The sequence below is a fragment of the Musca vetustissima genome, unplaced genomic scaffold, assembly GCF_032173495.1.
Source record: "Musca vetustissima isolate MV318-11 ecotype Yass unplaced genomic scaffold, APGP_CSIRO_Mvet_v1 utg13417, whole genome shotgun sequence".
NCBI lineage: Eukaryota > Metazoa > Arthropoda > Insecta > Diptera > Muscidae > Musca > Musca vetustissima.
This window is the reverse complement of record NW_026880306.1, coordinates 1-21,946: the sequence shown is the minus strand read 5'-3', so window position 1 is coordinate 21,946 and position 21,946 is coordinate 1. Positions and strand designations below refer to the sequence as shown.

The 21,946-nt window shown below is 34.0% G+C and overlaps 2 protein-coding genes across 2 annotated transcripts; one reads left to right on the top strand and one right to left on the bottom strand.

Annotated features, from left to right (window-relative positions):
- The first annotated feature begins 1,657 nt into the window (after positions 1 to 1,657).
- Positions 1,658 to 3,003, top strand: LOC133325862 (retinol dehydrogenase 13-like). The gene is made up of 6 exons (XM_061534570.1): positions 1,658 to 1,758; positions 1,825 to 1,990; positions 2,051 to 2,148; positions 2,206 to 2,362; positions 2,423 to 2,591; positions 2,696 to 3,003. Exons 1-6 carry the CDS (start codon positions 1,670 to 1,672, stop codon positions 3,001 to 3,003), a joined length of 987 nt encoding a protein of 328 aa, XP_061390554.1. The 5' UTR covers positions 1,658 to 1,669.
- Positions 3,004 to 4,081: 1,078 nt separating this feature from the next.
- LOC133325863 (probable H/ACA ribonucleoprotein complex subunit 1) lies at positions 4,082 to 5,003 on the bottom strand. Its single transcript, XM_061534571.1, has one exon. The coding sequence runs from the start codon at positions 4,857 to 4,859 to the stop codon at positions 4,152 to 4,154; it is 708 nt and encodes a 235-aa protein (XP_061390555.1). The 5' UTR covers positions 4,860 to 5,003; the 3' UTR covers positions 4,082 to 4,151.
- Between the last annotated feature and the right edge of the window lie 16,943 nt (positions 5,004 to 21,946).

Genomic DNA, 21,946 nt, shown 5'->3' with positions numbered 1-21,946 from the left:
AAAATGGTGGAACAGAAAAGGAATATTGCAACATGCTTAGATTACGACACCATCAGTGGGCTTGAATTTGTCAATGCCATTGCATATACGTAAAATAAGTCCTCATAGAGGATGTTAACTCTGCAAAATATTTTAATGTAGAATTTAATAATAATTATTTGTTAATCCTTATTTTATATATTCTAATTTTGTATTTTAAAGTTTTTAATACAAAAAATCGTATTTGTTTCTAGATTGGCATTTCACAATTGTTCAATGAAACTGCAGATTTGGGTAATATTTTGGAGACCAATCACATAAATCGTGTTTCGCAAATTTTTCATAAAACCTGCATTGAAGTGAATGAGGGGGGCACAGAAGCAGCTGCCGCCACTGGCATGGAATTTAGGCTATGTTATATGCCGAAAAAAACATTTTGCCAATCAACCCTTCTTTTATTTTATATGGAATAAGGAGAATATTTTATTTGCTGAAAGCTTTGTTAAACCCATGATTTAATTATTTCAAGGTAGGGCATAGCTACCAACTGATTACATTTTTTCCCAAGGTGGCTTATAGTACGTTTACATTGTACCGGATTTAGTTAACCCAGTGGGTTTCAATTGTCAATTCCATTGCCTATTTGTCAAATAAATCCTTATAAAGTAGGTAAACCCTACAAAAAGTTCTAATGTAAATGCCGTTTTATTCTATCAAATATTATTTATGCGTTGAAAACATTTTCAAATAAACACATCAAATTATTTTTATATTTGACAGGTGAAGTCACAACCTACATAGTTGTTTTTTTAGTTATGTCGCTCCTCTTATTATTATACAATGGTTAAATCAATCTAATTAAAAATATTCCTATATGAAATGAAACTGAAATGGAAATAATTACACATATTTTACCTTAGAGTCAAACCCACTGGGTATATCTATTAGTTTGTACAAAATCAACATGTATAAATATATTAAAAATTAATAAAAAATGAGTTTATTTAAATGTTACTTTATTCTTATTGTATGTAATGTACTGAACAATCTCTATGGGAACTGTACATAAAGAGAATATTAAAAGTAATACGAATCACCCTGTCACAGCTTAAATGCCTTGCACACGAGTCACCCAATCACCCAAATTGTATGATACAATCAAAAAAAGGTAATTTCATCTATAAAAACGGTAATAATTTGTTTTACAACCTTTATTCAATCAATAATTTTTATCATAAATTGTTTTGGAAATGGAAACAAGAGGACAAAATAAAAATAATCTTGTTGATTATAAAGTGATTTACCCTGTGTCAACTCATATGCAATGCCGCCGTTAAGTTGATTTTGTAAAGGCTAAGGTTTTGATATTGGTTAAAAACACTTTTAAGTTTTAAATATTAAATAAACATACATTAATATTATATAAAATCTTATTATATTAAACATTTAAAAATATAGTTAAAAACAAACAAAGAGCTCTGTCATCTCTTCCCAAGTGAACTCTTCATAGTCCGTTATCAGCTGTTGTTAATTGCAAATTCGCCTTGCCATTAAAACTATTGGCGAATTGGCCATTCGTCACCTGTTATCATCGTCCATTAAATAATTGAAGTTATATTTACAATCTGTTTAATTAAGAAATATAATTAATAAAAGTTAAAGTAAAAAGTCGTTTATACCTGCTACAACCATGGAGGGTTTATTCAACTTTTTAAGAAGCCGTCCCGTATTCTGGACAAGTGTTGCCGGTACAACAGTGGGAGTAGCATGTTTTGTTAAGTAAGATGTTCTGGAACAAAATAACAGTGTGTTTCTGAATTAAAATGCCATTAATTTCTATTTCAGAGATATGATGCAGGGTGGTAAATTTACAAAACCCACAAGAGCCGATGGAAAAATTGTTATTGTTACGGGGTCCAATACCGGTATTGGTAAGGAGACAGTACGCGAATTGGCCAAAAGAGGGGCCACAGTTTATATGGCCTGTAGGGATATGAAGAAATGTGAAGAGGTGGGTAGCTTTGCAAAACGTTGCTCTGGAAATTAAAAAGGAATTTCTTTTTGTTTATAGGCCAGAGAGGAAATTGTTTTGGAAACCAAAAATAAATATGTTTATTGTCGTGAATGTGATTTGGCTTCTCTGGAATCAATTAGGAAATTTACAGAGACGTAAGTTAATTGTTTTTATGTATTTTTTTATCAAAATTAAAATTGAGCTGTTTTCAGTTTCAAAGCCGAACAAAAACGTTTAGATATTTTAATTAATAATGCCGGTGTAATGCGCTGTCCCCGCTCTCTAACCAAAGAAGGCTTTGAACTGCAATTGGGAGTCAATCATATGGGCCATTTCCTTTTGACAAATCTGTTACTGGATGAACTTAAGGTGGATTTGAAGTGCAGTTTCTTAATTATGTTTTTGTTTAAAATTTGTGTGGGTTTTTAGAAATCTGCTCCTAGCCGTATTGTGGTACTCTCCAGTATGGCCCACACTCGAGGTGAAATCAATGTTGGCGATTTGAATAGTGAAAAATCCTATGATGAGGGCAAGGCTTACAATCAAAGTAAATTGGCAAATATTTTGTTTACTCGGGAATTGGCAAGGAGGCTTGAAGGTAGGGATATTTGAAATTCCAGAAACCACAATATTGATTAAAATTGGATGTAGCTTATTCCTTTTGCACATTATCATACAATTTTCATTTTCTTTCCTCTTTAGGCACTGGTGTCACTGTCAATGCCCTCCATCCCGGCGTTGTCGATACCGAACTCTTCCGTCACATGGGCTTCTTTAATTCATTTTTTGCCAGTTTGATATTTAAGCCATTGTCATGGCCATTCCTTAAATCTCCGAAAAACGGAGCTCAAACCACATTGTTTGCTGCCTTGGATGAAGACTTGGCAACAGTTAGCGGTAAATATTTTAGTGATTGTCAGATAAAGGATGTAGCACCCCAGGCTAAAGATGATGCTTTAGCCAAATGGCTGTGGGCTGTTAGTGAAAAATGGACAAGGCTGACAAAATAAATAAGTGACCTCCGGTTTGGTTTGTTGGAAAAAGTTGTCAAATGTTTTTTAGCATTTAAATTTATATCAAAGTTGATATTTATTTTTTATGGCAAATTTCAATAAAGACGTGTTAAGAAAAAAGGAATATTTTATTGTTTCTTTAATAAATGTTTTTTAGGGACCAGAACTTTCAAAGGATTATTCACTCCGCAATAAGACTTGGATTTTGAAAACTATATATTTTTTTAGTCGTGGATTTTTAATATAGATTTTTTCAAGTACCATTAAGGCCTGAATTATTTAAGATGTTTTTTTCGAGGCTTATCCAAACCGTAGATTTTATAAAGAATAATTTTTTCAAGGTCTATCCAAGGCATGCAATAAAGAAATTCTATCCATGGCGTGGATTTAAAAAAATGTTGTTTCAAAGCCATTCTAAGGCCTGGATTTTTTTAAGAACACATCAGGATGATTTTAATCAGAAAATAAATCATGCTCTCACGCGGAATATATACTTTAAGTATGGAAGGCCACGAATTAGATGGAAAGACCAAGTAGAACACAACATCTTGGAACATGGTCTTTCAAATTGGAGGAGACGCGCACAAGACCGACGCGCTTGGAAATCTTTTTTAAGCTCGGCTTATGGAACAATCCTTCTGTAACAAGCCAGCTAAGTATGGAAGCATTTCTCCTCAAATAATTAAAACTTTGCTGTCATTAAAAAATCAGCCAATTGGAAGGTTCTTCTAAGTTGCCCTTATGTTTTCCTACATTCCATATGGAAATTTAAATTTCAGTCTTTTTTTCAATGTCTACTTCCCTTTACAGATAAAAAAACAACCCATTTTGATTTTTGTTTTTATAAAAACATGGATTCAACCACAGATTTTATTATTGTTTTCGATTACTTTTTTTATAATAAATTTCCTTTTTATTAGTTTAGCATCATTTCAGGGTTTTATATTTTGTTTAAAAAAAGTAACTCTCTTTCCATTGTAAAATATAAAAATTTTACAATTTACTTACTTATATTTAGAAAAAAAACACGGGTATTTTGAATATGTTAAAAATGCTCGGTCTCTAACATAATCTTAAAACTATTTCTGTTCTACTAACAACTACCAAAAAATATGTAGTCACTTAAAATTAGTTTAAAGTCTGTGTTACCAGCGTCCACGGCCGCCACCGCCTCCACGGCCACCACCACCGCCGCCTCTGCCGAAGCCTCCTCCACCACCACCACCTCGACCAAAGCCACCACCGCCTCCACGGCCGCCACCACCACCACGTCCGAAACCACCTCCACGGCCACCGCCGCCACCACGTCCTCCAAAACCTCCACGTCCACCGCCGCGTCCGCCACCAACACCACCAGCGGGACCCTTCTTCTTGGCACCCTTAGGCTGTGGAGGTTTGGGTAAAAATCTTGCAATAGGCAACAGTTTCGATGGATCAATGAACAACTTTTGGTTTGGCTTAAAACTGCTGGCATTCATATTTTCCGATAATTTCACCGACACCGAATAGTCTTTCACTGTGCCAAAGATCTCATCAATTTTACCAATTTGCTCTTTGTTTTCCAGAAAGATGGGAGCATTGAAATAGGGCACATCATCGATTTCTACCTTGCACACCAAATCATCTTCACACTTGTAGGCGAAGTGGCCAAGGGGGATGACACGATCAGGTGGTCCTTGATTGAAGTTGTTGCGATCACGGCCACCGCCAAAACCGCCACGACCACCACCTCCTCCACGTCCACCGCCACCTCCACGGCCAAATCCACCGCCTCCTCCACGTCCACCGCCACCACCACGGCCAAATCCACCGCCTCCTCCACGACCACGTCCACCGCCGCCACCGAAGCCCATGTTTTTAGAGAGTTTTAATAAAAAATGTGGAGTTAAACGAACAAAATATCCTAAATTTAATTGATATTTTGAAAATGCACGTTTTTGTTTACAAGAACTCCACACAGAAAGAAAGACCACGAGGTTTTAAACGTCAGTTGGACAGAGCCACTAATGTTTGAGAGGCGGCGAAGTGATAACTAAGCCAGCAATATTTTTTTCAACGCCGTTTAGTTGATGTCAGAGTTTCTCAAACTGTGTGGAGAAGACATTGACTTTTGGTTTATATATTTATATATTTTAATTAACAAATTAATAGTAAATTATAGTAGAATTATATATTTATATAATATATACATATATAAAATATATATATATATATAACTGTTATTATATGAATAATTTCAAAAAAAAGATACAAATTATTGATCGTTAGAATAGAACTTCACACAAAATTGTTAACTAACGTCGTTGAGCAGGGTTCGTTTTGCATCGCAACGGCGTCAAATTATGTAGACAATATATGACAGTTTGTTATTATTGTAATTACTAGAACACGCAACGTAATGTTTAGTGCTGTTGAAAAAAGTTCATTCAACAGGTTCGCCAAGCACCAAGGCCTATTTATTGGTGTGTTTTTTTACTTTTCCCATAATACTCAATTGTTGTTGTAACAGTTCGGCTGCAACCATGTGTTTTTCCCTGTAGATGTAGTACAGGTATTAATAATTTGCTCTAAATACTCAGTAAAGGGCTAAGCAGGATGTTCGCATTGAGGTTTATTTGTTATCGCGTTAACGTATGCAAAAAGTTAAAATATATTTAAAGGGCTAAGCAGAATGCTCGCGTTGAGCCATCCGTCGCGTTATATGTTATCGAAAACACAACAACCACAAGGAAACGATAACACAAACGCTCGAAGTTGATGTGCGCTGCGCTTCGGAGTTAAATATATTTTATCGTTTCCTTGTGGTTGTTGTATTTTCGATAAGATATAACGCGACGGATGGCTCAACACGAGCATTCTGCTTAGCCCTTAACTCCGAAGCGCTGCGCACCACAACTTCAAGCGTTAGCGTTATCGATTCCTTGTGGTTGTTGTATTTTCGATAACACATAATGCTACGGATGGCTCAACGCGAACATTCTGCTTATCCCCTAATATGATTCGAAAGAATAAAATATGTATTTTATGGCAAAAAATGTGAAGTAAATTCTGATTTATATATTCCAAAATATAATAATTAAAAAAAATTGAATTTATAACGGACCACAATTTTTGAAGTTAAATGCATACAATCCACGCATATTTTAGACTCTGAAAATATTATTAAAAAAAAACTAAGACTCTTTTAGTCAATAACCTTTTTTTAATTCAGGTTTATTTTAGTTTCCACGACTCTTTTAGTCTTTGAAGAAAAAATTAAAAAAAAAAATCACGACACTTTTAATATTTAAAGATTTTTTAAATCACGACACTTTTAGTTTATTATTTTTTTTTTAATCCATGTTTTAAAATCCACGTCTTTTTAATATTACAAACTTTACGCTTTTTTTAGTCTCTGAAAAAAGTTTTTTTTTTTAAACTGCACATTTCTTTTATCAATTTCAGTCACTGAAAAAAAATATTTTCATAAATCCACTCCTTGTCTTATTCGCCGAAAAATAGTTAAAAAAATCCCCTCAAGTCTTAATCCGTGGAAAAATATTTTTAAAAAATCCGTGATTTCTAAAAAATAATATATTTAAAAAATCTATGTTAAAGTCTGTACAAAAAATTAAATCCACGCCTCTTTTAGTCTCTGAAAAAAATATTTAAAAAAAAACATTAAAATCTATTGAAATTGTTTACATATTTCCGTAATTTTTCTAATATATCTTCTTTATTCAATCACATAATATAAATAAGGCTCAATTCTCTTCATTTTTCTGTCCACCTGTACACAGAGTTGCATTACAATTCGCCTTGTGTCGTCTTTAACAACGCCGCTAATGAATTGTTACCCAACGCCGTTAAATATAACACCATGACGGCCTTTCCAACTGGAATTCGCCGTAGAAATCAGTTGTTGCGCGACGTTTCCTATTGAAGGTTCGTTTCGTGGCTTTTTCTCACTTTGGATTTAATTTACACAAATATAAAAACAAATTTATTAAAAAAATTAATTATTTCCTTGCTTATAAACAAGTTTAAAAAGAAATTTCATAAAAAGCAAATCAATAAAAATCAAATTAGAAACACCACAATTAAACACGTCTCAAATTGCCTTCTTGTTGGTTGTTTCTTACGTTTCATTTCGTTTTTTCTCTCCTACTTTCCTGTGCGTTAACACCTTTCAACCATCGAACCGACCAAACCATTAGTAAGCAAACGAAACCCCAAAAGCAATTATTGAAAAAAATACAACAGCAAAAACAAAACGGAAAAACGACGTAGTATTTGTTGTTACTCTCTTTCTCAACTGATTTGCATTGCAAAGTAAAGAAAAAAAAAACAACAACAAAACGATCTTCATTATCATCTGTCTTGTGGCCTTATGAATTGTTAAGTAGTTAAACAATTTCGTTTTTTTTGCGAAATGAATTTGAAATTCCAATATAAGAAACAGTGCTAATAAGTGTGTGTGATTGTGCATTTTTTGTTATAGCAACAACACAACAACAAATGATCGTAATAAAGTGATAATAAAAGTGCGCTCTTTTTTATTCTTCTTTCTTGCTGGCAATCCCTTTCACGAGGATCTGTATCGTGTTGTTGCTGTATGTGTTTGACACCTCGCGAGACAACGAATTGAAAAATTATTCAAACATCTACAATTTACAAATCAACTCATCATCATCATCATCACTACCACAAGTGCCTTATATATTACTCTTTTTGGTGGATTACATAAAAAACAAAAAACAAGGTAAATAAATAATTACAACAAAAAACGAGAGAAAAAAATGAAATTAGTTTCAGTTTTTCTTACTGGCTATTCATAGTGCTGCTCCACATCATTAAGATAGTTGGTTGGTCGGCCAGTTAACAACAATGCGACGATACCACCGCCAACAACAGAACAAATTTAACGAAACCGAACAGTCAGCCAAAAAGCAATCAGAATACAACGAACGTTTAAATATAATGAAATGTCTCGAAAATCAAGTGAGTTTCATGTTCTTGGCTCCGCAGGTGTGATGTGGGGTAAAGAGAGTTGATAGTAGGCAAAAAGCAAATAGTGAAACACAAAGATGTAGAAGAAGCAGTAGAAGAACGCATACTATTTGCTTAGTAAATAAAGTTCTAGTTACTGTTTTAATTATCATCATAACCTATATTATTGTTTGCAAGTGTTTATCATCCCATTCCCCCATTCACTTATCTTTATTTTATCAACAAATTTATTCATGTTTTAATTTCATTATTAGTTTTTTTTCTTTCTCTTCTTGTTGTATTTATTTTTTGCACAACAAAAAGAACGCCAAGAAAACATGAAATTATTTTCTCATTTGTTTGTTTGTTTTTCATGTTCTTTCTCTTTCACGAGTGTGTGTGTGTGCGGCCCCAAAGTCTTCGTCGTTGACGACCAATCATCGTGTGTGTGTGAAACTATTTCAGTGTGTATGGTGTTTGCATGCATTGGAGCAGCTCGTGTGTTTTTTGTTTTTGTTTTACTTTGGATGACTTGTAGTCGTAGCAACAATGATGCCAATTTGGTGATTTTTTTTTCAAATGTTGTGATTTTCACGCCAAATAAAACAAAACATCATATTTTGGGTTCGATTTATTGGAAAAATATAAATTATTGTGACACAAAAGAAGTTTTAATAATATTTAAAAAAAAATATCATTTTTTAATTAATTAATTAATTGAATAAACATTTTTTTTATTTTCAAGTTTTAATTAATCCTCGATTAATTTTTTAATGTAAAAATCCACTTTTTAAACTCTTTAATAATATCCTCGAAAAAACTCATTAAAAAGATATTTTTAAAAATCCAGTAGGCTTATTCCGTAACTTTTAAGCAACATTATATATTGTTTATTTCACAACAAATTCATATGTTTGTTTTGTTGTTTTTACAATGATAATAAATATAAATTAGAGGTCAACAGCACATCTTCCATACACTGACATATTTTCCGAATATTACTAATATTCAGTACAGCCCTTCTTATTAGTTGTCCAGATTGACTTCAGCGTGGATTGTATGGTGATGGTCGGCTTATAACTGATCAATTCGAAAAATTACAGAAAATTAAGTTTTCGGTCCACGTCATCCCAAAATTATTATCTGATCGTCACCGAAAATTATATGCGCTGTCCTTGACCATAACTGGAATCTCTTGGAAATTTCAATACTATCAGCGCTACATTTCCGCCCACTAGTGTGGTAATGGGTTACTAAATAATATCTGAATACGTAAGCACTTGTAAATATTTAAGAGTAACTCCCACATCCAAGAACATACGATAATATAATTGATATCAATTTATAGGTCAGCCACTATCAACTTCTCGGGTCTATGCCCTTTAGGAGTAAATATATACGCCATAGAATACAAATTTTGTAATTTTTCACACAAAAGTCAGGGTCCATTTGCCTCACTAAATATTGACCGATCTTTATAAAAACAGGCATGCTTATTCTTTGGCCCGATCCCCTTCTCCTTGTGAAAATTCGCAATGTTTGGGCCATATTTGCGGACAGAAAATCAGACAATAATAAAGTTTTTGGTCCATTTCATCCCTTAAATATTAACCGGTCTTTACTAAAAACAATTGGAGTCTTCTTTGGGCAGAACCCATCCTACATGGAAAATTTCGTGAAGATTGGTCCATAACTGTGTATCGTGTTTACAAATTATCATGGACAGACGGACGGACGGAAGGGCACACATGTCTAGATCGACTCAGTTAGTCGAGATATGACGATCGGTATAATTAAAGGTGGGTCTAGGACCAATATTTCACGACGTTAGAAAAACTCTTGGGGCTGCACAAAGCTATAAGAAATATATTTATAAGAAATATATTTATTAAAAATATAATTTTTGGAAACAATAAATATTAAAAATCAAAATTAGAAACGATTTTTATTTTTAAAAAGCCTACAGCCGAACTAATACAACAAAGATAAATACAATTTTTGTAAATAAAATGCTTCTATATCCGCTTCTTCGATTTTTCTTTAATATATATATATATATATTTTCCACGCTTTTTAATCCGACTATTAAATTAGGATTTCAGTAAAGTTTTTTAATATTCAAAAAAAAAAAAAAAGAAAAAGATTTAAAAAATACACGTCATTAAATTCTTTAAATAAATTTAAATTCTCTAAAAAAATCTGAGAAAAACGCGAAATTTCAGATTCATAAAAAATTGCATTTAAAAAATTCTCACGCTAATTTTAAAAAATGTATATCAATTCTTGCTTGAAAATATAATACTTTGAAAATGCTATACATTACCTTTAACACCATGTTTAAAATTTTATTAAAGAAATATTACCTTAATTGAAATTTTTTTAAAAGCCCTTCTATTAAATTTTTTTCTTTCTTCTTTAATGAGTGTATATTTTCAACTTTGCCCAAAATAAATCTGCTAACAATTTTTTAGACTTCTAAATAATTTTTCATTGATAATATTTACTATTTTTCCAACAAATATAAAATATCATTTTTTTTATTTATTTTGCGCTTCAATTAATCGGTACATTGACAACACTGCCTGCCAAAAACCCAGTCATCATCCATTATGCTGTGTTTGCGCGTCTCACTTGTTGTGCACACATGAACACACACACCTTTTACTCTCACCCCCATCCATCTCTCCACAAACCAAACACACAACATTGCATTGTCAATTTATTGCAGGCATGCTTAGCGTGGTTTTATATTTGCCGGGATCGGGATCGGTGTTGAGAGTTTCTCTCTCTTGAGAGAGTAATTAGAGATGCGCTATTTTTTATTTTGTAACAAGCGTACTTTTTGTTCACAAAAGGTACGAATTGACATAAACGTACCAAAACAAAAATTATATTTTTTATTATTCGTGGATACATTTACGCTCAAATTATAACATATATTATTTATGCAAACAACTGGTATAAATATTGGCCAATATTTCTCGATAATTATGATTTATTATCATTTGAAGTAGAATTTTAGGTACCTTTTCGTACTTTTTTGTTCCTACCTGTGGCAATGTTTTCCAACACAATTCACAATTTACCACTGAGAGAGAGAGAGACTCTCAACACCGATCCCGATCCCGGCAAATATAAAACCACGCTTACCCATATACGCTACCGTAAGCGTGATTTTATATTTGTCGGGATCGGGATCGGTGTTGAGAGTTTCTCTCTCGAGAGAGAGTAATTAGAGTTGCGCTATTTTTAATTTTGTGACAAGCGTACTTTTTGTTAACAAAAGGTACGAATTGACATAAACGTACCAAAACAAAAATTAGATTTTTTATTATTCGTGAATACATTTACGCTTAAATTATAACATATGTTATTTATGCAAATAACTGGTATAAATATTGGTCAATATTTCTCCATAATTATGATTTATTATCATTTGAAGTAGAATTTAAGGTACCTTTTCGTACTTTTTTGTTCCTACCTGTGGTAATGTTTTCCAACACAATTCACAATTTACCACTGAGAGAGAGAGAAACTCTCAACACCGATCCCGATCCCGGCAAATATAAAACCACGCTAACTGAGGGTCGATGGGTAAACACATTTTCTCTTTCTTTCTCTTTACGTCAGTCGTTTTTAATGGTTAATTCTCAGTTACGCTCGCACACACTTGCTCTCAATTTAATTTTGCCCAACACTGATTTATTGTCTTTGCTCTCAGAATTTATTATTGAGCGAAGGTATTTTCGCTGTCTCATATCGGTGCCGTCGTGTTTTGTTTACATTTTGCTCTCCTCCGATTTGTTTTCTTTATGTTTTTTTCTTTTGTCACAAATATCGAGCATGATCGTAAATTAGAAAATGACTGCATTAAATTTAGATTTTTTAAATGTTTGTAGACATAACTTTTTTTTCAAATAAATTTATTCTATTTTTGTTGTGTCAGGAGTTTAGATTTTTTAAATGTTTGTAGACATAACTTTTTTTTCAAATAAATTTATTCTATTTTTGTTGTGTCAGGAGATATTTTTAGGAAAAATATCCTATGTGTGATTTTAGAGGGTGGGTGAAGAATTGTGTTTTTTTTTGTTTTGACGATGAAGATTTGACACGAAATTTTACAAAATATTTGTATGTTGAGTGGAAATTGTCGCATTAAATCAGAATTAGAATGTGTTCAATATCTAAGGGAATTAATTTATTTTGAAGGACTGGCGGGACCATAGTCTGGCATTTGTTTTAATGCATATTCTCCTGGTTTTAGCAGTTGGGTTAATATTTTAAACAATTTTTTAAAGGCCTAAAATAGGTGTGGGGGTTTAAAAAATATTCTTTAAAGTTTGTTTAAAAGAGTTGGTTTCGATTAAATAAAAAATAAAGTCTTTGTATAGTCGTGTTGTTAAAGTTGTTAAAAATAAAGGCCTTGCATATTTTTTTTACAATTTGTTAAAGGCTTGCATAGACGTAGATTTTTAAAAAAATTTATTTTTTCGATGACTACCAAGCCTTGACACAGGCGTGGATTTTTAAAAAAAATATTTTTTCGATGACTACCAAGCCTTGACATAGGCGTTGATTTAAAAAAATATTTTTTCCATTATTAGCAAGCCTTGGCGTGGATTTAAAAAAAATATTTTTTTCCATTATTAGCAAGTTTTGGCGTGGATTTTAAAAAAAAAATATTTTTTCCATTATTACCTAGCTTTGCCGTAGATTTTACATAGGCGTGGATTTTTTAAAAGAATATTTTTTCGATGACTACCAAGCCTTGACATATGCGTGGATTTTTAAACAAATATTTTTTTCGATGACTACCAAGCCTTGACATAGGCGTGGATTTTTAAAAAAATATTTTTTCGATGTCTACCAAGCCTTGACATAGGCGTGGATTTTTTAAAAAAATATTTTTTTCGATGACTACCAAGCCTTGACATAGGCGTGGGGTTTTTAAAAAAAATATTTTTTTCGATGACTACCAAGCCTTGACATAGGCGTGGGGTTTTTAAAAAAAATATTTTTTCGTGGATTTAGAAAAAAAAAAAAAATTTTCGATGACTACCAAGCCTTGACATAGCCGTGAATTTTTTAAAAACATATTTTTTCGATGACTACCAAGCCTTGACATAGGCGTGGATTTTTTAAAAAAATATTTTTCGATGACTACCAAGACTTGACATAGGCGTGGATTTTTTAAAAAAATAGTTTTTTTTATGACTACCAAGCCATGACATAGTCGTGGATTTTTTAAAAATATTTTTTCGGGGACCACCAAAGGCGTGGTTTTTTAAAAAATATTTTTTCGAGCCTTGTCATAGGCGTGAGTTTTTTTAAAAATATTTTTTCGAGCCTTGTCATAGGCGTGATTTTTTCAAACAATATTTTTTCGAGCCTTGTCATAGGCGTGAATTTTTTAAAAAATATTTTTTTGATGACTACCAATTGGATCGATTACAAAATGTTAAGGTCTTCTCGATAGGTCTACGGTTTTTATAGGTCTGAAAGGTCTACAGATTTTTTATAGTTCTCTGGGTCATGGTCTTCGATTTTGTTAAACTCAATATTTCATAACTATTACGGAGGAAGAAAGTGTTGTCATATTGATGATCTGGGGCGGTAACCGAACGGCCAGCCCGCTGCCTTGTGGCCGCAATTTTTCACACGCAAAACATAAAAGTTAACAACAACAAGAAATCAAAACATTGAGTGGCAAAGAAGTAGTGGAAAATGCCAAGAAGCCCGCTGCCTTGTGGCCGCAATTTTTCACACGCAAAACATAAAAGTTAACAACAACAAGAAATCAAAACATTGAGTGGCAAAGAAGTAGTGGAAAATGCCAAGAAATATAATATGGATTTTTTAAAAAAATATTTTTTCGATGTCTACCAAGCCTTGACATAGGCGTGGATTTTTAAAAAAATATTTTTTTCGATAACTACCATGCCTTGACATAGGCGTGGATTTTTTAAAAAAATATTTTTTTCGATGACTACCAAGCCTTGACATAGGCGTGGGGTTTTTAAAAAAATATTTTTTTCGATGTCTACCAAGCCTTGACATAGGCGTGGATTTTTAAAAAAATATTTTTTTCCATAACTACCAAGCCTTGACATAGGCGTGGATTTTTTAAAAAAATATTTTTTTCGATAACTACCAAGCCTTGACATAGGCGTGGATTTTTTAAAAAAATATTTTTTTCGATGACTACCAAGCCTTGACATAGGCGTGGGGTTTTTAAAAAAAATATTTTTTTCGATGACTACCAAGCCTTGACATAGGCGTGGGGTTTTTAAAAAAAATAGTTTTTTTATGACTACCAAGCCATGACATAGGCGTGGATTTTTTAAAAAAATTGTTTTTTTTTATGACTACCAAGTCATGGCATAGGCGTGGATTTTTTAAAAAAATATTTTTTTTATGACTACCAAGCCATGACATAGGCGTGGATTTTTTAAAAATATTTTTTCGAGCCTTGTCATAGGCGTGAGTTTTTTAAAAAATATTTTTTTGAGCCTTGTTATAGGCGTGAATTTTTTAAAAAAATATTTTTTCGAGCCTTGTCATAGGCGTGAGTTTTTTAAAAAATATTTTTTCGAGCCTTGTCATAGGCGTGAATTTTTTTAAAAATATTTTTTCGAGCCTTGTCATAGACGTGAATTTTTTAAAAAATATTTTTTCTATGACTACCAATTGGTTCGATTACAAAATGTTAAGGTCTTCTCGATAGGTCTACGGTTTTTATAGCTCTGAAAGGTCTATAGATTTTTTATAGTTCTCTGGGTCATGGTCTTGGATTTTGTTAAACTCAATATTTCATAACTATTACGGAGGAAGAAAGTATTGTCATATTGATGATCTGGGGCGGTAATCGAACGGCCAACCCTGCTATTAACACCACAAGCAAAGAAAACTGCAAAAAATCCGTCGGAGGTCTTACGAAAGCGTGACCATTGTCATTCAAAAAAAAAAAAAAAAAAAAAAAAAAAACACACACAGACATTCTTGGTATTAGTATTCACAATTGTCGTATCGCCTTGCCGTTGTGTCGTCTTCACTTCACACACCGCTGCGAACTCATTGGCTGGCTAGATAAGTGTGTCACCACATTTTTACCTGTCCAAGAACTGATTCATGATTTTATTCCCCTATTCAATCCCCTCTCTTCCTCTCACTTACCCCATTAAAATATAAAACCAATCCATCCCCTTAACCGGCTCCCCTTCAAACAAAATCATTCTGCAAACATTAGCCGGTTGCTTGGTGGCTGGTTGGCAGGCGGCCATTAGACCATCTGCCAGCCCGCTGCCTTGTGGCCGCAATTTTTCACACGCAAAACATAGAAGTTAACAACAACAAGAAATCAAAACATTGAGAGGCAAAAAAGTAGAGGAAAATGCCAAGAAATATAAAATGCGAAAGAGGAATTTTGAACAATGTTTTTGCAAAAGAAAAAAATAATTATTAATATTTTCAATTATCTTCTGTTCTACTCTTTAACCCACTGTACTCACTAAGCACTACATTTGCGTTTATTTTTTTTTCTAAAATCCCCATTTCTTATCTTTATTTCTATTCATTTTTTTCTCTTTGCATTTCTTTTCATTTTTTGCAAATAGTTTTGAAAAAAAGTAGATTTTTGCAAGCAAATAAAAATGTTCCGACATAAAACGAAAAACTTTGAAAACTTTCACATTTCGTTGTAGTCGTCGTGGTGGAAGCCACACGAATGGGGTAATTGAAAGAATTGAGAAAAAACTACTACTTGCCTCGACGGAGGCATGAAATGACTAAATATTTGACTATGCACGGCAGTCTGTCTACCTTGTGCTATTTTTGGCGCCCTTTGACGACGGTGCCGGCAAGTGGCAATATCAGGTGTTTGGCAGGCCAGCCTATTTAGCAAAGACACACGACAAACCTGTTTGGAAATATTTTCAATTTTTTTCACAAACAAAGGGGAATCAAAATGAATTTAAAAATTCGTGAATTAAAAACCAGTGAGCGGAGGAGTAAGTCGGACCGACCATATGATACCCTACACAACTTCCACGAAAATCTAACTTTGTGTGGTTCTATATTCTGAGCTTGGGCAATATTTCCCGATATTTGCACCGTCTTGACCGACTAGAGATCAACAAATACTACTAATATTCAGTACCGCCCTTCTAATTACATGTTCAGATTCCCTTCACCGTGGTTTGTGTTGTGAGGTTCGGTCGAGTAAACACGACAATATAATTGGTATCAATTTAAAGGTCAGCCACTTCTCCTTCAGGAGTAAATGTATACGCTTTAGAATACAAATTTTGTAATTTTTCACACAAAATTCAGGGTCCATTTGACCCGCTAAACATTTGACCGATCTTTATCCAAACAGGCATTCTTATTCTTCTTATTCTTTGGCGAAATTATTCATGGAAAAGGCGATTCTCCATGAAAAATTTCGCGATGTTCGGGGTATAGTTGCGACCTCTGGAGCGACCAGAACATCAGACAAAAACCAGTGAGCGGAGCAGTATAGTCAGGGTCCATTTGACCCTCTAAATATTGACCGATCGTTATCAAAACAGGCATGCTCATACTTTGACGGGGCCGATCATACGATACCCTACACAACTACCACAGAACTCTATTTTTTGGCGGTTTTTTTTCGTGCCTGGGTAATATTTCGTGATAGTTGCACCCTCTTGCCCGATTAGAGGTCAACAGCACCTCTTCCTTACATTGACATATTTTCAGAATATTACCAAAATTCAGTACAGCCCTTCTAATTACTTGTCCATATTCCCTTCACCGTGGATTGTGTTGTGATGTTCGGCTTTCAATTGTGGCCTATAAATCGAATCGAAAAAAACATAAAAAAAATTACAAGCGTTATCCTTGACCATACCTGGATCCTTAAGGAAAATTTCAAAGCGATCAGCTCTATATTTCCGCCCTCTAGTATGGTAATGGGTTACTAAATAATATCTGTAAATATTTAAGTGTAACTCCCACACCCGAGTTCATACGACAATATAATTGGTATAAATTTAAAGGTCAACCATTCCTCTTAGATATACTATCAACTTCTCGGGTCTATGTCCTTCAGGAGTAAATATATATGCTATAGAATACAAATTTTGTCATTTTTCACACCATAATTGCGGCCTCTGGAGCGACCAGAAAATCAGACAAAAGCCAGTAAGCGGAGCAGTATAGTCGGACGGGGCCGATCATACGATACCCTACACAACTACCACAGAACTCTATCTTTTTGCGGCAATTTTTCCGAGCTTGGGTAATATTTCGTGATAGTTGCACCCTCTTGCCCGATTAGAAGTCAACAGCACCTCTTCCTTACATTGACATATTTTCCGAATATTACCAAAATTCAGTACTGAGCTTCTAATTACTTGTCCATATTCCCTTCACCGTGGGTTGTGTTGTGATGTTCGGTATATAATTGTTACCTATAGATTGGATCGAAAAAAAAAAACACAAAAATAAGTTATTGGTCCACTTCATCCCAAAATTAGTATCTGAGCATGGTCCTTGACCATAACTGGAACCTCATGGAACAATTCAAAGCGATCCGCACTATATTTCCGCCCTCTAGTGTAGGGCAAATATATACGGCATAGAATACAAATGTTGTAATTTTTCACACAAAAGTCAGGGTCCATTTGACCCGCTAAATACTGACAAACTTTATCAAAACAGGCATGCTTATTCTTTAGACCGATCCCGTTTTTCATGTAAAATTTTGCGATGTTCAGGCCATAATTGTGGCCTCTGGAGCGACCAGAAAAACCGACAAAAATTAAGTATTTTGTCCATTTTACCCCCTTAATATTTACCGATTTTTATCGACAATAGGGGTCTTCATTGGCTAGAACCCAATCTATATGCAAAATTTCGTGAAGATTGGTCCATAACTGTGGCCTGTATCGTGTTTACAAATTATAATGTATAGACGGACCGACCGACGGACACACAGGTCTAGATCGAATCAGCTATTCGAGATATGACGATGGGTATACTTAAAGGTGGGTCTTGGACTAATATTTCGCGGCGTTACAAACTCTTGGGGCTGTACAAAGATATAACACGCTGACAACATAGTTGTGTAGAGTATAAAAACCCTCGCCTCTTGGTAGTCCTTGGAAAAATATTTTATAACCAGTAAGGAAAGTAGTAAAGTCGGACGGGGCCGACTATATAATGTATCATATACCATAACTGTGGCCTGTATCGTGTTTACAAATTATAATGTATAGACGGACGGACCGACGGACACACAGGTCTAGATCGAATCAGCTATTCGAGATATGACGATGGGTACTTAAAGGTGGGTCTTGGACTAATATTTCGCGGCGTTACAAACTCTTGGGGCTGTACAAAGATATAACACGCTGACAACATAGTTGTGTAGGGTATAAAAATCCTCGCCTCTTGGTAGTCGTTGGAAAAATATTTTTTAACCAGTAAGGAAAGTAGTAAAGTCTGACGGGGCCGACTATATAAGGTATCATATACCACTTTGGGTATATTCAACAAATGGAATCCTAACAGACGTCGCATTTTTGAAGGACCATTAACATGAAATTAAAAATGTCATTCTGCAACCTGGGACAAAATTATGTAAATAAATTTAATGCAAAATATCGAAATCTAAACCGATTTCATCGAAACATGTCACATGTTAGGTCACACTTATTTCAGTATGTTTTGTGCATTCGGCCATATTTTGTAATCTTCATTTACTTAAAAATCCAAATTTCGTGCAAATCGAAGGATATGTAGGTACTTTGTTGCATCATTTACTTAAAATCGGACGAAACTATATATGGGAGCTATATCTAAATCTGAAGCGATTTTCACGAAACTTAGCACACATCATTCTGGACTTAATTCAGTACCCTATGCCAAATTTCGTGTAAATCGAAAGATATATAGGGACTTTGGTGCAATATTTGGCTAAAATCGGACGAAAATATATATGGGAGCTGTATCTAAATCTGAGCCGATTTTAACGAATCTTAGCACACATCATTCTAGACTTAATTCAGTAGGCTATACTAAATTTCGTGCCCGTTTACCTTTAATCGGACGAAAATATGTATGGGAGCTATATATAAATCTGAATCGATTTTTCAATAGGATTCGTCCTTGGGCCAAAGAAGTGAGCTGTGCCAAATTTCATCCAAATCGGATCATAAATGCGACCTGTACTTTGTTTACAATTTAACATCTACAGACTGACGGACGGACGGACATGCATAAATCGTCTCAGAAAGTGATCCTATGCATATTCTCAAAAGGAACCATGTGTCTATCTCGTTTCCTTTTGCCTGTTACAAACATATGCACAAAGACCTAATACCCTGTACCACAGTGTGGTGAAGGGTATAAAAATCACGCCTCTGATAGGTTTTCCAAAAATATACACACCTATAATAAGAACTCAGATAAATTTTTTTCCTTCAAATATTTGTCTGCAGGTCTATCATAAACATATATTTGTAAAAATACCGGCAAATGAATGTGCGGCATTTTTTCATATTTTCTTATATTACGGCGAATTCATTTGGTGAGGAGAGCAGCATATGGGGGAAGGGGGACAGGTCCTGTTAGTAGTAAAACACCAAATCAGCTGATATTTTTTGCGCAGAATCACAACAATTTCATCCGCATGGTTGTTGCTTCCGAACTCCTCAACTAAAGGAATGTTGTTTTGTTGTTGGCATCGCAACATTCAGTTCTATTTCGGCTTCCGCATCCTAAACAAGGATAAATAAAGACGCGTAACTAAATACAAAAAAACGAAGAATTCATTACCACCGTTGTCGGCTACTTTATTTACCGTGCGTAATTTCACGTCTGAAGTTTGTTTTTTTATTATTAACCCGGTCGTGAATAACAAAAACAAAAATATTACAAGAACCTAGAAAGCCACTCCAGTATCAACACACCACCATATCGGGACATTTTTATTAATGAAGTAGTTGGACAACTTCGTGTGCTGCTGTTCTTTTTCTTTTTTGGTTTTCATTACGGTAAAAGTTTTGTTAAATTATTTACGATAAGTAGAAATGAAGTAGTAGAAGAAGAACAAGCATTGGTAATAGTTGTAAAAAATATAACAAACGTGCTTAGAAATCATAGCTTACCTTTTACCCACTTTGGATGTGCACGGACGGTGTGGTACCTCGACTATATGTGTGTCTGTTTTTTTTTTTTCTTGTTTTTTTTTTTCATTATTTTTTATTATTATTATTCGTGTTGTTGTTGTTGTTGTGGCTAATGCATGTGCCAGTGCAATAAACGATGACCACCAAAAGCCTCACTGGCAGAATGATGAACCGACCATACCCCGACTTATTTAGAATATTTTTGTAAACATGACTAATGCAGAAATTATGAAGACATGGTATTGACACATTTACACGGGTGTGTGACATGGTTGTTGAACAAGAACAGTTGGGATTATTTTCAAAAATAGAAAAAATTCTGAAGCTCATTAAGAAAATAAATTTTACAAAAGTATACCTTTACAAATCGGATTTTTTTTTATAAAAATGTTTTCAAAGTCTACAAAAATACTGGATTTTTTTAAAGGATTTTTTAAAAACATTTTTTAAGGACTATTAACTGGAGTGGATTTTTTAAATAAAATTAAGGCCTTACAAGGCCAAATTCAAATGATAAAAATTAAGGACTACCAATAGACGTATATTTTTTTAAATAGTTTTTCAAGGCCTATAAACTTTTGCGGATTTTTATACCCTACACAACTATGTTGTCAGGATATTATAGCTTTGTGCAGAACCAAGAGTTTGTAACGCCGCGAAATATTGGTCCTAGACCCACCTTTAAGTATACCGATCATATCATATCTCGACTAGCTGAGTCGATCTAGACATGTGTGTCCATCCGTCCGTCCATTATAATTTGTAAACACGATACAGGCCACAGTTATGGACCAATCTTCATGAAATTTTGCATGTAGGATGGGTTCTGGCCAATAAAAGCCCCTATGAAATGGGCCAAACACTTATTTTTGTCGGTTTTTCTGGTCGCTACAGAGGTCGAAATGATGGCCCAAACATCTCTAATTTTTACATGGAGAAGGGGATTGGGCCAAAGTATAAGCATACTTGTTTTGATAAAGATCGGTTAATATTTAGCGGGTCAAATTGACCGTGACTTTTGTGTGAAATATTAAAAATAAATTATTCTATGGCGTATATATGTACTCCTGAAGGTCATAGACCCCAGAAGTTGACAGTATATCCATGAGGAGTGGTTGACCTTTAAATTGATACCAATTATATTGTCGTAGGTACTCGGATGCGGGAGTTACACTTAAATATTTACAGGTGCTTACGTATTCATACATTATTTAGTAGGAAACCACACTGGAGGGCGGAAATATATTGAAATTTTGTAGGGACATTCTTTAATTAGTGTAGATTCGAACCATATCAACAAAAATTTTGACCCCGAGAATGGGGGGGTCCCCTTAAGTCTGAAATGATGAGTGGTGAGTTTCGGGAAAATCGGTTTATATTTAGATATAGCTCCCATATATTTTCGTCCGATTTTAGGTAAATAGTGCACCAAAGTCCATATATATGCTTCGATTTGCACGAAATTTGGCATAGCGTACTAAATTAAGTCTAGAGTGATGTGTGTTAAGTTTCCTGAAAATCGGTTCAGATTTAGATACAGCTCCCATATATAGTTTCGTCCGATTTTGGGTAAATGGTGCACCAAAGTCCCTACATATCTTTCGATTTGTAAGAAATTTGGCATAGTGTGCTGAATTGTGTCTAGAATGATGTGTGCTAAGTTTCGTGAAAATCGGTTCAGATTTAAATATAGCTCCCATATATATTTTTGCCCGATTTTATGTAAATGGTGCACCAAAGATCTTATATATCTTTCGATTTGCACGAAATTATGCATAGGGTACTGAATTAGGTCGAGTGTT

Excerpts from the sequence above, each read along its gene's own strand:
- LOC133325863 (XM_061534571.1), bottom strand. The coding sequence starts at position 4,859 with ATGGGCTTCGGTGGCGGCGGTGGACGTGGTCGTGGAGGAGGCGGTGGA.
- LOC133325862 (XM_061534570.1), top strand. The coding sequence starts at position 1,670 with ATGGAGGGTTTATTCAACTTTTTAAGAAGCCGTCCCGTATTCTGGACA. Across the intron at positions 2,149-2,205 it reads ATTAGGAAATTTACAGAGAC|TTTCAAAGCCGAACAAAAAC; the intron begins GTAAGTTAATTG and ends AGCTGTTTTCAG. Across the intron at positions 2,592-2,695 it reads ATTGGCAAGGAGGCTTGAAG|GCACTGGTGTCACTGTCAAT; the intron begins GTAGGGATATTT and ends TTTCCTCTTTAG.